The sequence below is a fragment of the Piliocolobus tephrosceles genome, chromosome 13 (genome assembly GCF_002776525.5).
Source record: "Piliocolobus tephrosceles isolate RC106 chromosome 13, ASM277652v3, whole genome shotgun sequence".
In the NCBI taxonomy this organism is placed as follows: domain Eukaryota; kingdom Metazoa; phylum Chordata; class Mammalia; order Primates; family Cercopithecidae; genus Piliocolobus; species Piliocolobus tephrosceles.
Genome location: NC_045446.1, coordinates 104,202,754 through 104,228,413, shown reverse-complemented (window position 1 = coordinate 104,228,413; position 25,660 = coordinate 104,202,754). Strand labels below are relative to the sequence as shown.

The 25,660-nt window shown below is 40.5% G+C and overlaps 1 protein-coding gene and 1 pseudogene across 2 annotated transcripts; both read right to left on the bottom strand.

The window, feature by feature from the left end:
- Window positions 1-3,390: 3,390 nt before the first annotated feature.
- On the bottom strand, window positions 3,391-5,597 carry LOC111540106 (annotated as a pseudogene).
- A 1,692-nt stretch (window positions 5,598-7,289) lies between these two features.
- On the bottom strand, window positions 7,290-18,458 carry REXO2 (RNA exonuclease 2). 2 transcript variants are annotated; one of them, XM_023208276.1, is made up of 7 exons: window positions 18,173-18,458; window positions 17,107-17,190; window positions 13,293-13,370; window positions 12,575-12,686; window positions 11,168-11,276; window positions 9,695-9,748; window positions 7,290-7,729 (listed from the first exon to the last, which is right to left on the bottom strand). In XM_023208276.1, the coding sequence occupies exons 1-7, from the start codon at window positions 18,317-18,319 to the stop codon at window positions 7,600-7,602; spliced, it is 714 nt and encodes a 237-aa protein (XP_023064044.1). In that variant the 5' UTR covers window positions 18,320-18,458; the 3' UTR covers window positions 7,290-7,599. The 2 variants fall into 2 exon arrangements, with proteins under 2 accessions (XP_023064044.1, XP_023064045.1); XM_023208277.1 differs by lacking the exon at window positions 9,695-9,748.
- Between the last annotated feature and the right edge of the window lie 7,202 nt (window positions 18,459-25,660).

The following is a 25,660-nucleotide window of genomic DNA, read 5'->3' as shown; positions in this document are numbered from 1 at the left end:
ATTAAATTGCTAAACTGATTAAATTACCCTGAAGACCAACTTGTCTCAGGTCCTGCACATTCAACTTGACATGTCAACTGTGAAATGCTTGTGTTCTAATGGAATGAAAACTTACAATCCCCCCCGATTTTTTTTTCTTTGAAATAATGTCTCACTCTATTACCCAAGCTGGAGTGCAGCAGTGCAATGATATCTCACTGCAGCCTTGACCTCCTGGGCTCAGGCAATCCTCTCGCCTCAGCCTCCCGGGCTCAAGTGATCCTCTCACCTCAGTCTCCTGAGTAGCTGGGACTACGTAGGTGCACTATGCCCAGGTAATTTTGCGGGGGGTGTTTTTATAGTGATGAAGAAATTTTGAAGCCACAACCGTCCTTTACACAATAGCAAATGCTCAACCAGAGAAGAATTCTTCATTTATGTTCCCACCATGCTATCTATACTTCTACTATGAGCCACATAAAATTAAATGCTTTGTTCAAATAATTAAAACGCAACTAATTTTCACAATAGACATAGAGTATACAGTTGGCCCTCTATACCTGTGGGTTCCATATCCATGGCTTCAGCCAATCATGGGTCAAAAATATTTTTCTAAAAAATTGTGTCCGTACTGAACATGTACAGACTTTTTTCCTTGTCATTATTCCCTAAACAATACACTAACACAACTATTCACATAGCATTTACATTGTATTTGCTATTATATAATAAGTAATCTAGAAATGATTTAAACTATCCAGGAGGTTGTGCTTAGATTTTACATAAATACCACACCATTGTATATCAAGGAATTAAGCATCCATGGATTTGGGTATCTACAGGAGGTCCTGAAACCAATCCCCCATGGATACCAAGGGACAACTGTATTTATCAATAGATACCTAGCATAATAGCTTTTGTCCTCATCAGCAGATATAGAACATAATAGCCTTTGTACTCATCAGCAGATACGAAATATAACAGTTTTTGCCCTCATCAATCTGCTACAAAAGGCTTATCCTTGCAACCACCAATTTTCCATTGTCCCTGCTGCTTATTAATTTTTCAAAATGTTACAGCATTTGAGTGAAACTGGGACATTCATGCACTACCACAAAGCAATCAGTATGACAAAACTGCACTTGAACATTACGACTATTATTTGTTCTTCAAGGCATACACATATAAGAACAGCAGTTCATGCAAACCAAACTATCAATTTCCCTCTGAATTTGTAAGCTGGTCTCTTAACAGAGATATATTGTTTTGTAAATGAGAAAACACAGGTGTCTCAGGATTCATTCTCCTCTACTATGGATAAACTGCTAAAAAATGGGGATCTTTCTTGCCCACATTCTCAGTACTATGGCTAAGGGCACTCAAAGAACACTTGACTTTAGACTATCAGGAAAGGATATATGGTCCCCAACTTACAAACAGCTTGACTTACGACTTTTCTATTTTTTTAGCTTTAAAAGACCATTTATTAATCTTAAGTATTTATGACTCATGGGTTAAAATATTTATCAATTTAATACCAACAGGTAATTTTGTTTGAAAGAGGCTTCAACTGTTATCCTTACCACTTTTATTTCCAATGGGAGAGAATTCTATGTTACCTTTCTTTTTACATTCTCCTTTGTAGATGTTTTGAACCACAGTATCTGGTTATCTTAGGAAATTTAAATGACAGCCCATTAACAGGCTTTCCAGAAAGTTTCCCATCAGTGAAAAGAAGTCCCACTGACTTTCCTAGCCACTCCCATATTCAGCTTGTAAATAACCTATTGTGAGAAGCATATGCTATTCCAATAACGATGACGTTGAGTGACCTCAAGTGTACACTAATATTATTCCAAGGGAAAAGCTTAGATACTAACAGTGTTTAAATAATTGAAAACTAATTGGAATCTCTTCAAGAAATACAATAATGGGGCACATGCAGGCACAGCAAAGAGTATCTATAAACAATGTATGAAGGAGACATGATACTTACACCTAAATAACAAACAAAACCCCCTCCAGACTAAATAGTTCTTTTGTACACATCTTATTAAAGCCCAAATGAAAATATTTTAAAGCTTTAAGAAAATTACCATAAATTACTTCCTCTATAATTTGTGTCTTGCATGGTTCTAAAATGTTCATAATGCTATAATTTGTTACTTATGTGAAATTTTTAAAAAATATCTCCATGCATATCTTGTTCACTTTTTTTGTTTGTTTGTTTTTTTTTTTTTGAGACAGAGTCTCCCTCTGTCGCCAGGCTGGAGTGCAGTGGTGCGATCTCGGCTCACTACAACCTCCACCTTCCAAGTTCAAGTGATTCTCCTGCCTCAGCCTCGGAGGAGCTGGGACTACAGGCACGCACCACCACGCCCAGGTAATTTCTTGTATTTTTAATGGAGACAGGGTTTCACCATTTTGTCCAGGATGGTCTCAATCTCTTCATCTTGTGATCCTCCCACCTTGGCCTCCCAAAGTGCTGGGATTACAGGCGTGAGCCATCACACCTGGCCTTGTTGACATTTAACTCACAAATAAATACCTTAACATGCTGTCTAGAGAAATTGCTCCTACACACTTATTCTTAATTATGGAGGATTCAAGCAATACTGAGTTTTTATATCATCCTCAAACTGAAAAAGCTTCAAAATTAGCCATTTTTTCCTTAATTATTTAGTTACGTATTTAAGAAATAGAGACAAGCGGCCGGGCGCGGTGGCTCAAGCCTGTAATCCCAGCACTTTGGGAGGCCGAGATGGGCGGATCACAAGGTCAGGAGATCGAGACCATCCTGGCTAACCGGGTGAAACCCCGTCTCTACTAAAAAATACAAAAAACTAGCCGGGCGAGGTGGCGGGCGCCTGTAGTCCCAGCTACTCAGGAGGCTGAGGCAGGAGAATGGCTTAAACCCGGGAGGCGGAGCTTGCAGTGAGCTGAGATCCGGCCACTGCACTCCAGCCTGGGCGACAGAGCGAGACTCCGTCTCAAAAAAAAAAAAAAAAAAAAGAAATAGAGACAAGTTCTTGCTATGTTGCCCAGGCTGGTCTAAAACTCCTGGCCTCAAGCAGTCCTCCCGCCTCAGCCTCTCACAGTGCTGGAATTACGGGCATGAGCCACTGTGCCCAGCTAAAACAAGCCAATTTAATGCCCTTAAACAATCAAAATGTAATGCTAAGGAAAATAAAACAATACAAACCAAAACTGGAGTGCAAAAGCAAAAACCTTTTGGCTATGGATTTGTGAACTAATGGGATCCTTTCCCAAGGGCATGCTGGAAATATAAAAAATGAAATGACAGAAGCTTCCCGTGTTTCCCTCCTTCCTTAGGCAACTTCTTACCCTATTTCAGTTTCCTGAAACATGTCTGGTTAAGACTCTCGTGATTAAAAAGACAAAAACAAGTATTTATACAAGTCCATCAGATTCCTCATTAAAGCTGAAGTCACACACCAGAGACCGGTGATCTGAAGGATAATTGAAGGATAGTAGCCAGTTGGGTCCAATCTGTTCTTCGATGGCCAGATCAAGAGCTGATCTTACATTTAGAGCATGTTTAGAATACCAGATGTAATCCAGGGTGTGCCTGCCCTCCCCTGGGGTCCAGATCTTCCAGGTAGTATAGGGGGGTTCTGACTGCCCACCAGCACTCAGGGCCTCGTAGGCACTGTTCAGGTTGAGGCTGGAGGAAGCAAAGTGTTTCTAGGCCTCTTGTGTTGGTTCTGTATTGAAGTCCCCTCAAACAACAAGGGGAATCTTGGCCCTTGAGTGACGTTTGGCAAGTTCTGAAGAAGGTCACAGCCTTGAGCTGATCAAAATCATTCCCAGACAATGCATGGTTTTACATAGGTGACACCGATGCAGTTGGTCTGACTCCTTGCACTCTAGGAACTGTGCAATGGCCACCTGATTGGTTTTCAATGTCATGGCCATCAGCCTAATATTGGCAGTGTTCACTAGCTTGATTTGGTTTTGGAGGAAAAATTAGGCACAGCTGTCTGGTCCATTGTTTTTTGTTCTATACCTAGACAAGATGACCAGGGCTTGAGGAAAAAAAAAAAATGTGCCTTGATAGCCCAGTCTCCTGAGGAGTGGTTGGAAGGTGTCAAAATACTGTTCTACCTCTTGGAGGCACAATATATCAGGCTGGTAGAACAGGATTTCTTCTAGCATGAGATGCTTCCTTTCTTTTCACTTGAGTGCTTCCAATAGGGCATTGTACAAAGTTGTCGTTGTCTTTCCAAGAGTTTGGACGAAGTTGTTCCATTGCATGACCCTAATAGGTAGGCAGTTACTGGAGCAGTCTGTCCCCAGATCCACAAAATCTCTCTGGAACCAAGGAGGTTAAGTATCCAGGACAGCCCTACATTCCTCAAAAAGCTCTTTAGGATCTATGGGCTCCAGATGTTCTAGGTCAGGTAATACCAAACACTCTGGGTGCAGGAGGCAGTACTGCTGTTCAGTGTCTTGGCAAGAGCACTAGAGTCTGCTCATATTATTTCAATCGTACTTCGACTACCCATACAACCATTCTGCTTTTCACCTTCTCTACAGTATTAAGTTACATGATATACTCAACACTTTAATATAAAATAGGTTTTCTGTTAGATGATTTTGCCCAACTATAGGCTAATGTAAGTGATCTGAGCACATTTAAGGTAGGCTAGGCTAACATGTTTGGTAGGCTAAATGTATTAAATGCATTTTTTACTTAATAATTTCAACTTACAATGGGTTTGTTGGGATGTAACCCCATTGTAAGTCAAAATGCATCTGTACCAATTCATTCACCTTGAGTTTAATAGAGGGGAAATACACCTGGACGATCCTAAGAACATAGCTTGCAGGACAATTACCGCACAGAACGAACCACTAAATGAGAGGTGCCCCCAAGAGCACTAGAATGGCAAGCTCTACCAAGCAAATACACTTATCATTTTTCAAGCTGTAGTTATATTTAAACCAATTCGCACTGCAGTTCATTTCACAGAAATTACTTCATAGCTTCAGGAATCCCCTGTGAAATCCTAAATACCAGCACTACAGCACTACAAATTTAAACTTAACTTAAAAATAATGAACTAATCACTGAATCAGCATGTCTTCATATATACCTGCACTAGACTGGTTTTGTTTAACTCACAGGCTGCCATTTATTTTATTAAAATTCAACACAAGCTCCATTAAAGGACAATAGAATTAGCTACACAATTAAGATACAGCAGACAGCATTGAAGCAGTAAGGTGCCTGTTCATGTAAGATTTAAAATGAACACCAGGAGTTGAAAATTTTTAAAATGCCTTGAACAGTTCAATTGGTGAATAAACCAGCCAGTTGTGCGGAAGAAACCTTGAAGCATTAATAGCAGTATCTGGTTCCTATGAACCTTTCTTAAGCCCAGTGTTTTCTTATCTATCATTGCATTCAAAGTTAACATTCCTGAAAGCCAAGTTAGGGCAAAGACCCTTTTGCCAAATTTCAGTTGGAAACACCAAACCAAGTCAAGGTCACACTGTTGGTGACGTTTACAACAGTCCTCGGCACGATGTAGGCACTCATAAGCATTAAGTGAACGCTGATTTAAGATAATGCCTCCAGCCTCATAACTAATCATAGTACCCTTTATTATCAATATTCGTTAGCTATCATTACAGGATGCTCACCGTGCTGAGCTCAGAACTGTATGAATAGCATTTAAATTAATCCTAACAATTCATTAAGTAACGTTATGAACCTCATTTTACAGATATGGAAACTGAAACTTAGAAAAGCAACTTGCCAGTCACTCAGTATGTCAGGAGCCTGAACTGGAATTAAGAGTTTGACTCAAGAGCCCTGTTCTTAACTACAGTTAACCCTTGAACAACATGGGGGTTAGGGGTGCCAAACCCTCGTGCAGTCAAAAATCTGTGTATAATTTTTGACTCCCACAAAACTTAACTACTAATAACCTACTACTGACCGGAAGCCTTACTGATAATATAAACAGTCAATTAACATAGATTTTGTATGTTATATGTAATAGATATTACATTTTTTACGCAAACATCAGGAACAATATATATATTATATTCTTACAATAAAGTAAGCTCTCAGAAAAGAAAATGTTAAGCAAATCTCAAGGAAGAGAAAATAAATTGACTATTCATTAAGTGGAAGTGGATCATCATAAAGGTTTTCATCCTCATCATCTTTACATTAGTGGGCTGAGAAGGAGAAAGGGGAGGGGTTGGTCTTGTGTCCCAGGAGTGGCAGAAGCAGAAGAAAATCCACATGTAAGTAGACCTCTGCAGTTCAAACCTGTGTTGTCCAAGGGTCAACTGTCCTACCCAATCCTGCCTTCCAAGACACTGAAGTTAGTGCATGACATAAAACCCATGCCATTCCAGAAAGAAGTGGTCAGAAAGATCAGCAGACTTATGTTTTCATAAATTCATTCTTAGTAGACTCATGAATTTCAGTCTTAATTCACTCGTTTGGAAACAGTTACACTACAATCCCTCTCTCCACTGATACAGCTGTAGTATAGGTAACACAACTTAGTACATGTTAAAACGTTACTCAGATGAAAATATTATGGGGTTATTCTGATCTACTAGCTAGTGATCTCTCTGTAACTATCACACATCAGGATCGCGCTACTATGTTCGTATCTGTAATAGAATAGACATGTAATCTGACATCACCACAGAAGTCTTCTCACCTACTGGTTCTCAAGGAAAGGAAAGAAACCTGTGGGCCTCTCCCAATTTTGATTTGTCTTCAAGGGGCATTTGTCAGAATGAGGTGCACAAAGCAATGAGATGTGTTCTACAGATGATTCTATTGCACACTCTGTCTAGGAAATCCCCTTTAGTACTGTGGTCTAGAATATGTAAACTTAGGAGTTAGTATGTTCCAACTGAAATCCCTTCTCAGCTACTTACTGACCATTAGAACTAGAGCAGCAAGCTATTTATATTCTGTAAACCAAGCAGTCACTGCTGTGCATATAAATAAGCCCTAATTATTACTCGCAATAAACTTTAGTTATAGAATCCGTCTGAATTGAATTCCCTGAATGTAGCAGAGTAGCCTAGTCCAGTGCTGTTAATTCAATAACTCTAACAATGAGCCCAAATCTGCTTCTTTAAACTTATCTATGGTTATTCTAAAGCAAAACATGTTCACTTCCTGTTTGACTTGAACTTATTAACCCATTCCTAATTGCATTACAAGAGTTTAAACATTAGCCATATCACTTCAAAAAGAAAAAGCCATCTTCTCCCAATGATTAAACTACTAAAGAATACATGGTACAAAAAGGTTTGCATTTCAATAGAACTAGCTTTATTTACTTATTTATTTATTTATTTAAACAAAAGAAATGCTTTAAAAGCAAATGCATATATGTACCAAGGGATGGACATGACCTGGTACTTACAAAGGAGCTGCTGTGTCATAATGGAAACAGCATATTAGGAGAAAAATAGTATTTCGTGTGCTGTCTGCTTGAGTAATCAATCTGGAGATGCAAGTTAACCGAAGGTGCTCTGCCAAGCCATCAGCGTGAGGAAAAAAAAAACCACCAGAAGTTGCCTCCAGATAACTATGTAGTGGCAGCGTGATAACTGGCATCAACTCACGGTCTTCTCATTTTCCCCATTTTCTATAATTTTCCTCTTCTTTTCATCTATTTTTTTCTTGAAGATGTTATTTCGGTAAAACTGAAGTTCTTTGATGCTTTCGCTAATGTCATCAAGTGCCCTGTAAGCAAACACACCACACTGAATCAACTGTCCAAAACCAGGACATGAAAATCATTTTAAAAGTACGACTGTTACAAAATGACTTAAGAACAATGGGTGCTACTATACATGTCACTATCTAGCATCATCAAAAGTAGAACATTTCAGAAAAGCAATTTTCTTTAAATGTTTTGTATAAACTTTTGACAAAAAAATTGGTAAAATATAAAAGATTAAACTTTCCCAAATTGTTCCATAAGATGGTGACATGTTCCGCCGGGAGAAAAAATAATTCCAGGGTCAAATAAGTTTAGGAAAAACTAGATTAAACTTTTTACTGAAGTAAAAAGTTGGAAAGCATTTCATATACTAATGTGTATTATGAACTCCCAAAAGGAAGCTGTCCTATATTTCTAATATATTTATTAATTTTCTAAAATTAATAAATCTTAGTATTTCTAAAACTTAATCGACCACATTTGCAGAATACTTATAAACAGCTCATGGAACACAGTTTGAGAAACACTGCGCAATACTTAATGAGGCCCCTGAACAAAACAGACTGACATATTTGAACAGAAGTCGTCACTTAGTCATCATAATAAACATCAATTATCAAACAGTACCTAACCATACCAGAGGATCTACCTCCTCTCTCATGGTGATTTGTGCTATAATCAGTGGCAGCCTGCCTCCATCTAAGAGCCTTTCTTTTCTTCCAATATGTTGTTTCCCATCTGTTGCAGTCTGAGAAATCAGGTAACCAAGATTATTAGAACAGTGTGCAAGTAAATCATTAAGCTCTGAATGATGGGCCAAGGGCCACTTCTAGAGAACACCCGGCACAAATTTTAGTGCAAGAGTTTTATGACAGTTATTTGTGTGGCTAAGGCAACCATCTGCTTTCTTCCCAGGTCTTGGATATATGTCAGAGCTGAAGCTGCCAAAATTATAGCCTCTGGCTAAATAATGGTACACAATCTCTTATCCACAAAACTGAAATCCAAAACATACCTGAAAACCCACAGTACTTTCATAACCTATTATGTAGCAAAACCTGAGCAATCTTAATGTGAGGCTATTGACAGTCATCATTAGTTATGCCATTTGGTGTGAATATACACGTTTCACTACAGAAACATCTATGTGTTTTATTATGGGCTGCTTCTCAAACCTTGTTAGGGATGCTACAAGATAATAAGCAATACAGACATAGTGTTACCTTTCTAAAATCTGAAAAATTCTGAAATCCAAGACACATCCCAGTTGTTTCAGGTGAGGTATTCCAGACCTGTATGACTGTGCTACAGTCTACATACACTCAATAAAATAACATGAGAATGCCTGACTTTTTAGGGATTGGTCTTTCTCTGCTTGCCTAGAACTGTACAAGGCACATCGTAGAGGCTCAGTGAATGGTTTAACAAATGCTACCCTTAGAAGCCAGCTGCTAAACCTTCCATCAGGTTTCATGTTTCTCCTGAAAGACCACAAAATCAAAAAGAAAAGACCAGTACAGGACACATGAACATATAGGATCTTTAAACTCCTTGTCGACTTGTACCTAAGGCTACAGGCATAAGAGAAACAATCAGAAAAACTATAACAAGTGTCAAAGTAGGCAACTATATCATACGATTGCACATAAAGTGTTCTGATTTCAAAAGGCTGCCAGTCCATATCCTCTGTGGGAAGAAAGTAAACACGGTTCATTACTAGAAAGATTACAGATTGTTTCATCATGCCTATAAACCAAGCTATCTAAGAGTTTTAAAACAGCAATAAAGGCTATATAACCCTCTCAGAACAGAACACTGGAATCCTGACCAGAATTCCTAACAGTAAGAGAATGTTATGTTTATGCTAGTCGAACTTTATCTTTTCCCCAAGAAAAAAGAGTTAAGGGACATTATTTCAAGCAGTCAGGAATTTGGGAGTTAAGTGTGTGTCAGACTGGAAAGTGCTTGGTAGAACTCAAACTTACCTATGAGAAGCAGCCTTCTTTGGTGCAAATTCATATTCTTCTGGATACCAGCGTCTATACACAGCAGAAATGGAACTCTCAAAGGAAGCTGTCTCAAATACACTGAACAATTACCTCCTTCAAGTAATCCATTACCATTGAAAATGGCATTTGAGTCATGATTCTCAAGTTGCTTCTTTGCCAGGGCCTCTATCTTCCACCCTCTCCTCTCTTTCTTCTATATACTTTCTATGAGCAAGCTCATCAGTGTGTAAAATTGCTAAATCTGGAAATCCAGCCCAGCCTTCCCTAGAGTTTCTGTCATGGATATGCAACTGCCCACTAGATACCTGCATCTAAAAATCTACCAGACACTTCTAATTAACATATATCAAACCACACCCATCATCCTCAGCACCTCCCCTGCCCCATCCACCATACTCTTCCTCTTCTCTTCTTATTTGAACACTGCCATCATCCACCAACGCTGCTCAAACTAGAAACATCAGAATCACATTATACCTCTTCCTTTTCACACCACCTCATTTGAACACTGAGTGTCTGTCCACTGACCCTCTCACATTTTTATCATGCACGCCCCTCGTTTCCATGCTCTGCCCTTTCTCCAGTTCATTCTTCTCTCCAAGATGGCGGAAAAGGCTCCTTTCTATCTCTCTACCACTTTTCTTGCCACCTTCGAATCAGAACGATCGTATCGCTCACTCTTCTACCTACACTTTCTCAAAGGAACCCCATTCCTTGCAAGATCATAGTGAACTTCACTGGCATGGCATGCAAGCCCTTGAGGCTCTAGACCCACCTCCCACCTTCTCCAACCTCATGCTTTGCACTCCAGCATTAATGGTTTGTGATTCATTTAATACATTTTGCCTTAGCTTCCTGCTCCCTCACATTCTTGTACTTCTGTCTGCTCTCTCTGAATGCTCTCTCCTCAATAAAATGCCTGGAAGACTTCCACTCTTCTTCAAATCTCAGTTTCAAAGCGATTTCCTTCCTACGTAAAGGTTTCTCTGACTCCCCATTCCTCTTGCTCCAGCACAGTTAGATGCTGCTTCCCTTGTGACCTCAGTAGTCCATATGTACATTTTCAATACAGGAGTCATGAGAGAGCATATTTTTAGGGTGTGTTTTTTACACATATGTCAATCCACTACTTTCTAAAGTACTTAAGAGCTTTTCATCTATATGTTCCCAGTCAGAAGACTTCCATATAATATTAATCCAGAAAATTTATTGAGCACTTATTTTGTGCCAGGCACTGGCTGATTTACTGGGAACATGTCTGATATTGTTTCTCCCAAATCTCACCAGTCCAGGATAAGTTAAGGTCCTACACAAGCAAGAATGGGATGAGGAAGATATGAACCCACTTGGCAGCCTTAGTTCTATAGCTCTATCCAATTACTTTTCACAAGTTCTCAATTAAAACATGCTAAATGAGGTAATTTAATGGATCCTAAATATAGCCCTTACCTGCACAGTTCTTTAACAGTGCTCACATCAATTATTCTATAATGAAGATGTTTCATGAACTGGGGCATGTATTTGTCAAGAAACTTCTTATCTTCATGAACTGAATTTCCTAGAAAGACACGAAGCATACTGCATCTCTATATTTCTAGTAGTATACAACAGGACATCAAAACTCATAAAATGTATTTGAAATGGAGATGATTTTTTAAAATTCAAACAATTCCTAAAAGCACCTCTATATTTCTAAATCAGGTTTGGGTAAATGTGATTAGCTTACAAGTACAGATTTGCAAGTACTTAGTCAGTTTAGCTCGTTCTAAATTTGTAAATGACCTCTCATGAACAGAAGGACGAATCTATTATTCCACATGCTTGATGTAATGCACAAATCTATTTGTTACTTTTTAAGGCCATACCAGATATGCAAACTTTCTCCCAGTGTCACAAAATTCACACCACTAACCCTAACAATTTAACTGAATCACATAGGTAGATAAACCTCTATTTACAATCCAAGTTTTTAAATAAATCACACGAATATTCATGTTTCCAAAAAGTAACTAAAAACACTAAATTTTAATTGAGACCTTTAAAACACATACCAGCTACATTGGCTGGGGGAAACACTTACACAATATATGCTCTAGTACTTAATGCCAAAACTTATTTTTATAAATGTTTAAGAACAGTATTAGTTACCACATCAACTTACATATACAAAGGCACATATACCTTCAGAGAAACATTAACTTCCCTCTGGCAATGTCACCCCTTTAAAAATACTGGGAGAAGAGGCCTAGTCTCTTTAGAAAGTCAGTGTCATAGGGGAAAAATAATAGGTGGAAAGTTTTACATTAAGAGACTAAAGAAATACAACTAAATGAAATGCATGAGCCTTGACTGAATCCTGGTTCAAAAACCAGTATTCTGGGGAACGTCTAATGTGGAGCAGATATATGATACTGAATAATGTTTAATTCTCTTCAATTCAATGACACTGTATTACATAAGAAAATGTCTTTACTCTTGGGAGATGTTTGATGACGTATTTAGGAATGAAGTGTCCTGATGCCTGCAATTTCCTTTAAAATGTCGAACAAAATATAGGTAAAACAAACAAGGCACAAGGTTAACAATTACTAAATCCACTCCTCTGTGCATGTGAAATTTTTCCATCATAAAAACATGGGGGAAATTTTTATTAAGATTTCGTGTCAGGTTTCAGGGCATTTTCCCAATACTCGTGCTATAAACTACACAAAGAAACTTGAACAGAAAAGTAAGACGTGTAACCCAAAGCAGGGTAAATGGAAGATATAGATGGGCTCAGCTGGTCTTTCTGGAACTGCAGTCTCTTGAACCACTACATATGGAAGACTATAAGATATACATAGGATTGGATTTTACCTGCAAGTGGACAGAGCCCTGGAGGAGTCTGCTGTCGTACAAAGGACAGAAATTCATACTCTGCCTGCTGCAATGTAATTGTACTCTCCTTCACTGCCTTGGTAAGGCCAGACTGCAAGAGAGAATCCCCAGCCCCCCACCAAAAACACATGTGAAGTCAGTTTTCGAAGGCATCCAGAAATGAAACTTCACTTTTAAAATGGGCAAATATAACTACAAATAGACCATTTTCAGAGCTCAAATTCAAATTGCAACTGCCATCTTTGCACCATTTTTTTTCTTAAAGAATCCAAGCCAACTTAGTTATGATCCTGACTGTTAATAGCATTTCCACAGTCAAAAAAGATGGTGTTCAAAGTCCAAGGATATTAACCTCTGGGAAGAAACAACTATTAACAGGAGAGCAGCAATCCCCCTTCTCTGAAAGTTGATGTCTAACCTTATCCAAAAGACTGACTCGAGTAATACTTGACAATCCGCAATGCGTTCGCGACAGACTGAATGCAGGAGAGAAAAAAAAGAGGACATTCAGGAGAAGATGATCTCGAGAGGTCCCGAAGATGAAAAGTAAACAAGCAAGCAGTTTCCCAGGCTTGCCAAGCAATCTTCTCTAAGCCTTTTTAAAATACCATCTAACAATGGTATCGGATTCAGGTGTGGGAGCAAAAGGCTTGTTACTGATCCCCAAAGCAGCAATCCTGTTATTTGGTAATGTTACCTTCCCATGATGCTCCTTACACCAATCTGACATGCTGTCCAGCAACTCATCTGGTTGTTTTATAATCAGGTTAGGACCCTGTGGATGGGAAACGCCATCAGTCACCAAGAACCAACAGGAATAACCTTACTTTCAGAGGGAATGTTTAAGCTGTTTTAAGGACTAAATATACATATCAGAGAAATTAAGAGATAAGGATACTTTAAAAGTGTTCCTCCTTCATTCCAGCACTGTTTGTTAAGGCAAAATAGAACACACATACACAACTGAAAACTCAAACGCCTACAAATAGATGACACAGATATCTATCAAGGGTCAGCAAACTATGTCCCCATGCTTCAGCTATTTTTTTTTTTTTTTTTTTTGAGACAGAGTCTCGCTTTGTCGCCCAGGCTGGAGTGCAGTGGTGCGATCTCAGCTCACTGCAAGCTCTGCCTCCCGGGTTTACGCCATTCTCCTGCCTCAGCCTCCCGAGTAGCTGGGACTACAGGCGCCCACCACTACGCCCAGCTAATTTATTGTATTTTCAGTAGAGACAGGGTTTCACCATGTTAGCCAGGATGGTCTCGATCTCCTGACCTCGTGATCTGCCTGCCTCGGCCTCCCAAAGTGCTGGGATTAAAGGTGTGAGCCAACACGCCCGGCCTCAGCTATTTTTTAATAGCTAAAAAGCTAAGAATGATTTTTACATTTGTAAAAGATTGTTAAATATATATATATATATATATATATATATGATGAGAACATATGACTGTACTCAAAGCCTAAACGATATAATATCCTGCCCTTTCCAGAAAAGTCTGTCAACCCTTGATTATGAGTTCATTTTGAAAAGTGTCTAGGCCAGGCATGGTAATAATCCCAGCACTCTGGGAGGCTGAGGTGGGAGGATCACTTGAGGCCAGTAGTTCAAGACCAGTCCAGGAAACATACCAAGACCTCATTTCCACAAAATTAAAAAAAAACAAACAAAATTAGCTGGGCATGGTGGCACACCCCTACGGTTCTAGCTTCTCAGGAAGCTGAGGCAGGAAGATCACTTGAACTCAGGAGTTCAAGGTTACATACAGTGAGCTATGATCATGCCACTGCACTCCAGCCTGGGTGACACTATCTCTTCAAAAAAAAAGGCCTGGCGCAGTGGCTCACGCCTGTAATCCCAGCACTATGGGAGGCCAAGGCGGGCGAATCACAAGGTCAGGAGATCGAGACCATCGTGGCTACCACAGTGAAACCCCGACTCTACTAAAAATATAAAAAATTAGCCAGGTGTGGTGGCGGGCGCCTGTAGTCCCAGCTACTTGGGAGGCTGAGGCAGGAGAATGGCGTTAGCCCGGGAGGCAGAGCTTGCAGTGAGCCGAGATCGCGTCACTGCACTCCAGCCTGGGTGACAGAGCGAGACTCCATCTCAAAAAAAAAAAAAAAGTATCTATATTGCAGGTGAAAAAAGCAATTGCAGAACCATATATGCATACATATGATTTCATTTACACTTGTTTAAAAAAAACACGCATTTATATCAGCATACAAAATATCAAGACAATACATAAACTTGGAGTAAGATGGGGCAAGAGAACAGGACAAAAATCCAATAGTTTACTATACATACACTTTGGATAGTTACACTGTTTAATAGTATTTTTATATTTTAAAAAATTTAAAGAGGCAATTGTTGATATCTGAAACACACACACACACACAAAGTGGTCCTCAAATTCTTAGCTCCATCTCATAGAACATCCAAGTGTGAGTCTCTCAGATAAGTCCTGGCAGTTAACAGCAGCTGCGGCATTAAAGCAAGTCACCTTAGCTTCTCCCTCTGTAAGATAGTGATAATAATAAACTGCATCCCTTCCCTCGTAGAAATGTTAACAGGATAAAAGAAATTATAGATATGAGCTCTTTGAACTCTCTGGTAGAAAAGTATTCTATAAATCCAAGGTATTATTACTACTAAGGTGGTAAAAACAGTTTGCAATCACTGAAAGAAATGGCTAGAAGTTAATTAAAATATGCCTGACATCCTACTACTAAAAAGGAGGTTTAGCCAAACAGGAAAACTGGTGTTGGCAATCTCTGCGGAGAAACAAAAAATTTTGCTTGGATAACGTACGTTTTATGACAGTCACGAAAAAAACAATACTCATACTATTAAAAAAAATACTAACAATGATGGATAAATCAAACTACTACAGATCTAATGCTAGATACCTATTCTAGATCCCAATTTAGCAAGCCAAGGGACCATACCTACAGAAAAATTTTCAGAGTAGGATGCCTGCTCTTCTACCAACATAAAACATTTTTCTCAGACTCTTATGAAATAAAACATACTGCAGAACTGATAGCCCCTAAGCTTTTTTTTTTTTTTTAAACATCTTTATCCTCATCTGACTTAGTCCATTTACAAATGCTGCATTCATCTGCAGCTGTGTGAATACATACCCAAATTTCCTCCAGGGTACATATCAACCTACCGGTCCATTAAACTGTCAGTATTTCACATAATATCAACAGTCTAAAGGAAACACTCTTCTTCAGCCAAGGGTAAGTTAGGATGGTAAAATAAAGACACTTCTCTTCACTATTCATCTCCAGTAAATCCCAAGTAACAGAAAAAAGCAACAAATCTAAAACTCAGGGCTTTATTTATACAAAGTTAAAAAAAGTTGTTACGATGAGAAATACAAAGTCTCATGATTCTCCTACAGCTGATATGTGGGGAGGATAAGCCTGGTACTCCACAAACGCAGTCATTCATCTAGAAATATGTCCTCACCTCTTTTACCTACACAGCAAAACAAACGAAAGTGTTAACTGCAAATTTACGAAATTTATTCAGTGCCAGTAATGTATCAATGCTACCCTCTAGGAACTTATTTTAACAAGACTCTCTTTTCCACAAACATCCCTACTTTGTTCCTATTCTGGAGTTTCTGGCTCTGAATACTGCTGACAGTCTAAAACAGAATTATTCAGGGTCAGGGATTTCACCCCCTACCAGATGGTGTCACATCCTTGTTAAATGTTTCATGAGTGGGTGAAATGCAGCAGGTGTGTTTTATTTGTTTTGCTAAATGTTTCAGTCGAATGTAGCATGCAAAAACCTTAATCATGCCCAATCTGTCAACAAGAGAATACTTTATGGGTGTGCATTAACAGAAATTCTAAAATCTTAATATAGATCTAGAAGTATCACATGATCTAGTTGAAAAGGCAGAATTGTAAATATGGAGTCAAGTTAAAGTCAAGGTTATGATATAAAGACGCAAACACTGGCATGAGTCACCAAATCTGATGGTAGGACAGTTGGCTGTCCTACTTGCTAGGAGCACCTTACTGAGACGACCTGAGTTAAACTATTGGCTCCCCTAATAAATAGCCACTGGGGCCTCAGACAAATTACCCAACATCTCTATGCTCAAGTGTCCTCATCTATCAAATGAGCATTACAACAATACCTAACTTACAGTTGCTGTGAGGACTAAGAACAAAGACATATAAAGCACTTAGAAACTGTACCTGGCATACAGTAAGCTCTCAGTAAATGACAGAATTTATGTTTCTGTAAATTTCTGGCATGGTTAATTAAAAAATAATGCTTAATTTTTAAATTTACTTTTTAATTAATTTTTCACTAGGCTGTGAGATGGATTACTTTGGTTCTAGTACCACCTCTACCATGACCTAGCACATTACCTTAATCCATACGGACCTCAACTTTCTTATTTTTTAAATAAAGAAGCTGGAAAAAATGATGGGTATATCTCCAGTGCCCTTTAAAAGTATGACTGCATTACATGGTATCACGTACTTCAGCCAAAATGTTGAGATCAGAGTCAGTTATCAGACAGGCCATCTCAATAATCTGGTCCTTCTCAATGTCCAATCCTGTCATCTGCAATTAAAAATAAATATATAACACACACAAAGCCATCATTCTGGCCTCTTTTACCCAAGTTTGTTTAACAGAAATTCCCTCAAACATAGTCAGCTTGTAACCCATAGCCGAAACAGAAGAGAAGAATGAATGCTCCTTGGCCAACTACTGAAGGTACTAAACACGAATCCTCGTTTATTCAACAAACATTTACCAAGGGCCTGCTATTTGTCAAGCACTGAGATTCTACTCCGGGACAGATGCAAAGTAAGTAAAACTGAGTGCTGACATCACTCAATTTTGGAAGAGTTAGATAACTAACACCACCACGTCTCTGCAGAGTTTACAAAGTTTTCACATTAATTACACCACTTGATCTTCACAATCTAATGGAAAAACTACTGTTATTATCCTCACTTCATATAAACTGAGGCTCAACGGAGGGAGGAGGCCTTGTTTCAGGCATGGAAAGCCTGAAGGGATAGGAATTGGGTTCTGGTCCCAACTCAGACTCTCACTAACAGCACGACCTTGAATGAGTTGAATCCTTTCTGTGGGCCTCAATGTTCTCACTTATGGAATGAGGGGTAGGGCTGAGTCATCTCCGGAGTCCCGTCTGACTCTAACAACCTAGGGTCCTTTAAGGATTTAGTTGGGGGAGGCTAAGAAGAGCCGCTGCCCCCGCCCCCACTCCAGTGACCCAAGCCCAGAGACGCCAGAGCGTTAGGAAAAGTCCACATCTGGGCGGAGGGGTGGGCAGGAGAGGAAGCCACACGGAGGACTCCTCCCTTGTGGAAAGAAGCCCTACAGCCCAGCACTGCGCCCGACACCCGCAGGTCTCCTGCCTCCGGACTTGCCCTGCGCCGCCCCTGGCCGGCCGCGCTAACCTGCCACACCTGCGACCCAGACCCCCGCCGCTCTCCCAGGACAGGCTCGGCTCCTCGGTCCCACGCGCGAAACCTCACTCGCCTTCCCCAAGCCCCCCGCCGACCTCACTCACCTCCAGGTCCACCCAGACCATCCGCTGAGCCATGCTCTCCCCTGCCGCCATGGCTGCGCCACCTTCGCGTACACCTCGCGTCCCGAACCGTCCGCGACTCCCACCTACACCCCGCAACAGCCTGGAGCCCAGGGAGCCGCCTAGCATCACCCGGCACCAGCAGCCACGGCCCCAGTCTAGCAGCCGGCGCTGGCGCAGGCGCAATAGTCGCTAAACGTCGCAAACCCCGTGGGGAGGCGCACGAGCTGAAACCACACGTCCCAGCGTGCGGTGCGCCGGCTCGCCCTCAACAGCCCGGTTTGGCTGCCGAAGGGAATGATGGGACTTAGAGTCTCACCTGCGGTTGCGACCGGATGCCCCACCCCCGCCACGTGTTTTTCGGGTGTTACTGGACGCGCTTGTTTTGCACTGCAAAGTTTGTTTGCTTCCAGGAGTTATTTCCTGAGTTTTGGTTAGTTGTAACCGCGCAGTTAAAAAAGAACTCTTACTTTGGTTGGCTGGAAAAGATCTGATTATCTATGTATGGTATTTTTTTCATGTATCTCTTTCCTTTTTTGCTTTTTTTTTTTTTTTTTTTTTAACTTACCTGCCCCTCTATTCCACAAACTGGATATTTTCCTTATTTATTTAGGACCAAGAGGCAGTGTGCTTTTGGGGGCCAGAAGGCCATTAACATTATCATCAAATCATTTAGAAATATTTTAATGAGATCTTGTCTGAGAAATCATTTAGCACGTATTAGGTGTTCAGTCAAAGTTAGTTACCTTCCTTCATTTTGTTATGGGAAAAGGGTCCTGCTCCAGACCCAAACAGTGGGTTCTTGGACCTCCTGCAAGAAAGAGTTCAGGGCGACTCCATAAAGTGAAAGCAAGTTTATTAAAAGTAAAGAAATAAAGAATGCCTACTCCGTAGGCAGAGCAGGGGCATAGGCGACTGAGTATACTTACAGTTATTTCTTGATTATACACTAAACAAGGGGTGGATTATTCATAAGTTCTCCGGGAAAGGGGTGGACAATTCCGGGAACTGAGGGTTCCTCCGCTTTTAGATCAGATAGGGTAACTTCCTAAGGTTGCCATGGCATCTGTAAACTGTCATGGCGCTGGTAGGAGTGTCGTTTAGCATGCTAATGTATTATAATTCGTGTATAATGAGTAGTGAGGATGCCTAGAGGTCGTTTTGTCATCTTGGTTTTGGCCAGCTTCTTTACAGCACCCTGTTTTATCAGCAAGGTCTTTGTGAGCTGTTATCTTGTGCTGACCTCCTATCTCTTCCTGGGATTTAGAATGCCTAACCTCCTGGGAATGCAGCCCAGTAGGTCTCAGCATTACTTCACCCAGCCCCTATTCAAGAGAGGATCACTCTTCAAATGCCTCTGACAATTTGGCCAAGGGTTATCCCTTATTCCTTATGAAACGCGGCCTGCATTTCCGTTCAGCTATTAGGTGTCTGCATGATGACAACTTGTTGTTCTATTATTAAAAGTTCTCAAAGTTAAGTCTCGTCCTCTTATAACAAATCTATGTAGCAAACTAACTTAAAATGAACTGAAACAATTCTGCCTGCTCTGTCATCTGCTTTGGCTTTGATCCAGGTGCCTTTAATCTCCTGCAATGATAGCTATAATGTCCAGCATTCCTAGGAGTCCAGGTGGCCAGCATCAGGACCTTTAGCCCTGAAGTGTCAAATGTTGTGAGTCTCTTAAATCTTGGCTATTCAGTAACAAATTTGTGGCAGAGTGCCACTTTGTCACAAATGTCAGTCTGGGCTTTGAATTGTAATCTCTATGTATTTTTCTGAAAGCCATATTTGCTACTCATTACAGAGCTTGTGGTCCATCCTGCCTGGTGAGCTGGTTTTATGAGAGAGAAACTTTGTTGCCTAATTGGAGCTTTAAGGAAAGCGTAGGGTACTGGATTTCACCTTCTACTGATTTTCTGTACCCAACCCATCACCTGCAAAGGCCCAGAGAAACTCTTTGAAGGGTCATCAAAAGGTATGCACAGATTATACACATGAAGACTTACTGTGCACAATGCATATATATTTTACCTGCATTGCCTGATGTCGCATTGTTTTGCTATAGTTTTTTACTCATTTGTAGCCTACTTTATAAAAAATGGTCTGCATTTCTTCTTTAGTTTTTTTCTTAGCTTTAAACTTGATTCATTGAAAGTAGAGTCAGTTGAGTCTGGGCGCGGTGACTCACACCCGTAATCCCAGCACTTTGGGAGGCCGAGGTGGGCGGATCATGAGGTCAGGAGTTCGAGATCAGGCTGGCCAACATACTGAAACCCCATCTCTAATTTTTGTATTTTTGTAAAAATAAAAAAATTAGCTGGGCATGGTGACACGCACCTATAGTCCCAGCTACTCAGGAGGCTGAGGCAGGAGAATCGCTTGAACCCAGGAGGTGGAGGTTCCAGTGAGCCAAGATCACGCCACTACACTCCAGCCTGGGCAATAGAGCAGGACTCCATCCCAAAAAAAAAAAAAAAAAAAAAAAAAAAAAAAAAAAGAGTAGAGTCAGCTGAAGTACAGAAAGCTTTATCAATCGGGCTTTTTATGATCTTCTTAAAGTATTATATCTTTAAAATTTTAAAGAACACTTTTTTTCAACTTCACTACTGGAATAATGTTTCTAATAGGACATGGCTAAGGACACACAAACCCTTCCCTCTTTTGAGAGATAACTACTTTTTTACATATTTTTTAATTTTTATTTTTTCACTTGTGATAAAAGATAGATAATACAAAAATTTACAATTTTAGCCATTTTCCTTATAAAGTAGGGGTCCCCGACCCCTGGGCTGCAGATCGATGCAGACGGGTAACAGTCCGTGTCATGTTAAGAACCGGGCTGCTCTGCCAGAGGTAAGGGGTGGGGGAGCGAGGATTACCACCTGAGCCCTGCCTCCAGTCAGATCAGCAGCGGCATCAGATTCTCAAAGGAGCACAAACCCTGTGTTGTGAACTGTGCATGCGAGGCATCTAGGTTGCGTGCTCCTTATGAGAATCTAACTAATGCTTGATGATCTGAGGTGGAATGGTTTCATCCTGAAACCATTACTCCCCCACCCCCATCCGTGGAATAATTGTCTTTCATGAAAGCGGTCCCTGGTGCCAAAAAGGTTGGGGACCACTGGTATAAAGCATGGTGGCATTAAGTACATTCACATTGTTGTGCAACCATCACCACCATTTATCTCCAGAACTTTTTCATCTTCCCAACGGAAACTCCATCCCATTAAACACCAACTCCCCATCTCCACCCATCCACTACTCCCAGCCCCTGGCAACCACTATTCTACTTTTTGTCTCTAAGAATTTGACTACTCTATGTACCTCTTACAAGTAGACTTATGCAGTATTTGTCTTTTCATATCTGGCTTATTTCATTTACTATCGTCTCTTCAAAGTTCATCCATGTTGTAGCATGTGTCAGAATGTTCTTCCTTTTTCCAGCTGAATAATATTTCATTGTATGTATGTATCACATTTTGTATCCATTAATCCATTAATGGATACTCTTGTTGCTTCCATCCTGTGGCTATTGTGAATATTTACATGGTTTTAAATTTTAATTGTTATATTTTATTTTATTTCATTTTATTTTTGAGACAGGGTCTCACTCTATCACCCCGGCTGGAGTTCAGTGGCATGATCACAGCTCACTGCAACCTCCATCTCCTGGGCTCAAGTGATCCTCCCACTTCAGCCTCCCAAGTACCTGGGACTATAGGCACAGACCACCACACTGGGCTAATTTTTGTATTTTTTGTAGAGATGAGGTTTTACCATGTTGCTCTGGCTGTCTCGAACTCCTGGGCTCAAGCAATCCACCCATCTCAGCCTCCCAAAGTTCTGGGATTACAGGCGTCAGTCACTGCAACCAGCCCTAATTTTATTTTTTATTGTTCGCTTCTTACCAGTGACTTTCCCAGCCCAGTTTTGTTCTTCCCAACTGTTTAACAAAGATCACTGTGATAATCAATCCACAACTGACCCCCCACTTCCCTGGTCCCTCTTTAGAATTATCCCAAATTATATCTTAAAAAGTCCTTCTCAGCCAGGCATGGTGGCTCACACCTATAATCCCAGAATTTTGGGAGGCTGAGGTAGGAGGATCACTTGGGACCAGGAGTTTGAGACCCACCTGAGCAGCAAAGCAAGATCTCATCTCTAAAATAAATTAATTAACTTAAAAATTTTAAAAAGTATTATCCAGGTGATATAGTTTGGATCTGTGTCCCTGCCCAAATCTCATGTTGCATTGTAATCCCCAGTATTGAAGGTGGTACCTGGTGGGAGGTGTTTGGATCGTGGGTGTGGATTTTCTCATTAAGAGTTTAGCACCATCCCCTTGGTGCTGTCCTCATGATAGTGAGTGACTTCTCGCAAGATCTGGCTGTTTAAAAGTGTGGCAGTTTGCTCTCTCTCTCTTGCTCCTGCCCTGGCCATGTGACATGCTATTGCCCCCTTTGCCTTCTGCCATGACTGTAAGCTTCCTGAGGCCTCCCCAGAAGCAGATGCCATCATGTTTCCTGTACAGCCTGCAGAACCATGAGCCAATGAAACCTCCTTTCTTTTTTTTTTTTTTTTTTTTTTTTGAGATGGAGTCTCGCTCTGTTGCCCAGGCTGGAGTGCAGTGGCCGGCTCTGAGCTCACTGCAAGCTCCGCCTCCCGGGTTTACGCCATTCTCCTGCCTCAGCCTCTCGAATAAGCTGGGACTACAGGCGCCCGCCACCTCGCCCAGCTAGTTTTTTGTATTTTTTAGTAGAGACGGGGTTTCACCATGTTAGCCAGGATGGTCTCAATCTCCTGACCTCATGATCCGCCCGTCTCAGCCTCCCAAAGTGCTGGGATTACAGGCTTGAGCCACCGCGCCCGGCACCTCCTTTCTTTATAAATTACCCAGTCTCTGGTATTTCTTTACAGCAGTGCACAAATGGCTTAATACAAAAAATTGGTACCAAGAGTGGGCCATTGCTATAAAGGAACCTAAAAACGTGGAAGCAGCTTTGGAACTGGGTAACAGGCAGAGGTTGGAAGAGTATGGAGGGCTCAGAAAAGACAGGAAGATGAAGGAAAGTTTGGAACTTCCTAGAGACTGGTTAAATTGTTGTAACCAAAATGCTGATAGTGATATGGACAGGGAAGGCCAGGCCTAGGAGATCTCAGATGGAAAGGAGGAACTTACTGAGAACTGGAGCAAAGGTCATGCATCTTATGCCTCAGCAAAGAGCTTAGCTGGATTGTGTCCATATCCTAGGGATATGTGGAAGTTTGAACATGAGAATGATAACCTAGAGTATCTGGTGGAAGAAATTTCTAAGCAGCAAAGTGTTCAAGAGGTGACATGGCTACTTCTAACAACCTATGCTCAGATGTGGGAGCAAAGAAATAAGTTGGAACTTCTATTTAAAAGGGAAACAGCATAAAACTCAGGAAAACCTGCACCCTGGCCATGTGGTAGAAAATAAAAGCAGCCTCGAGACACTGCTCCTTACATCCAACTGCTTGGGCTCCAGTCGCCACTCTACGGGGTGGAATGACATAGTTTGGATACATGTCCCCACCCAATCTCATGCTGAATTGTAATTCCCAATGTTGGAGGTGGGGCCTGGTGGGAGGTGATTTGAACATGGGGTGGGTTTCTCATGAATGGTTTATCACCATCCCCTTGATGCTGTTCTTGTGACAGTGAGTGAATTCTTGCAAGATCTTGTTGTTTAAAAATGTGTGGCACTGCCCACTCCCTTGCTCCTGCTCTGACTATGTGATGTGCCTGCTTCTCCTTCACCTTTCGCTGTGATTGTAAGTTTCCTGAGGCTTCCCAAGAGGCCAAGGAGATACCAGCATCACGCTTCCTATACATCACTTAGAATCATGAGCCAATTAAACCTCTTTATAAATTACCCAGTTTCAGGTATTTCTTTATAGCAATACAAGAACAACCTAATACACCTGGCATGGTGACACATGCCTTTAGTCCCAGGTACTCAAGAGGATAAGGCAGGAGGATCATTTGAGCCCAGGAGTTAAAGGCTGCAATAAGTCATGATCATGCCACTGCACTCCTGGTGACAGAGTGAGATTCTGTCTCTGGAGGGGAAGAAAAAGGAAAAAAGTCCTTCCCTACTTTCTCTTAGGAGAGGCCCCTGGTTCCTCATGTTAACTGTTACAGGAAGTTCATAAACCTAACACTGTTACAATTATGTTATTTGGGAACTTTATCTGATATACTTTATCACCATTCTATTAAACTAGACTTTAATTTACAGAATATATTCATTTTATACTTTTATAGTACTAGCATAGAGCCACGTAGTAACGTTGGTAGTACTGGTTAGTGGTCACCAAAGTATTGAGACTATCTCATGCCTGTAAACTGTCCTGTGTTTTATAAAGCACTTAAAAACATGCAATAGGTACCCAATGAATACTCACTGGTTAATAATGATATCTCTTCTCTTCCTGTTTTGTGAAACTTTATCTTGATAAATGTTGATATAAGGGTTTATTGCTGATAACTGAAAACTGCTGTTTACATCCCTCCAGTGGTCTGGGAAGGAATAAAGGATGACAGATCTTTTGGCTTTACCCTCTGTCACTGTAAAAATGCAGGATAAAAATAGTGTCCAAACTTGTAATCTTCAAAATCCACCTTGTACAAAATGGATACTCTAAAAGTTTTTATGAAATTTGAATTGCCTTTTTTCTCAGTTCCACAAAGAATTACTGAGTACTTAGTGTGTATGCAACACTATGCTAGAATACAACAATAAAAAATACATCTGTTAAACTGATATTTATGATACTGGAGACTATAGGTATTTAAGAATTTATGAACTTGGAGTTGTTTCTTTTACAGATAAGGAAATGCCTTTAACTTTTCCATCTATAAAATGGGTTATATGATGATTAAATAAAAACATATAGAACACCACATACATTATGTAGTAGGTGCTCATTTGCTTTGTTTCTTTAAGCAAATAGGAGATACAAGACAATATAAAGAAGATGGTGCCAATGCTTGAAAGAATTATAGAGTGCTATAGGAATAAAGTGAAAGGGGATTCATTTTGACTGAAGAGATACAAGAGGATGAAATTGGGTTAGCTCTTGAAAGAAGAGAACTATGACAACAATTGCTGTGGGTAACAATATCCCAGACCGATAGAATACCTTGGATGTAAGCAACTAGGATAATTGTGCCTTTAAGTGAAAGAGAAGAACAGGAAGAATAGGTAAGAGCTGATGAGTTCAGTTTTGGAAAGACTGAAGTTGTGTTTCCAGAGGGAGATCTGCAAGGGGATATCCAGAGAGCTGAAGCTATGGGAGGTAAAGCGATTACAAGTTGTCTAAAAAGTGCAGCTATAGACCCATCTTGACCTGGAGAATTTTATGTCTTGCAAACTAATTAGCACATAAAGCAGATCCTCAATTTAATTTGTGCATGTCGGCACATATAGAACAAATTGGTGA

Bases quoted from the DNA above. Each gene is read 5' to 3' on its own strand.
- REXO2 (XM_023208276.1), bottom strand. From the start codon at position 18,319: ATGCTAGGCGGCTCCCTGGGCTCCAGGCTGTTGCGGGGTGTAGGTGGG. The intron at 17,191-18,172 runs GTGAGTGAGGTC...TTTTAATTGCAG, and splicing joins TGGTCTGGGTGGACCTGGAG to ATGACAGGATTGGACATTGA. The intron at 9,749-11,167 runs GTAAGGGCTATA...TGCTGTGTATAG, and splicing joins ACTGTTAAAGAACTGTGCAG to ACGCTGGTATCCAGAAGAAT.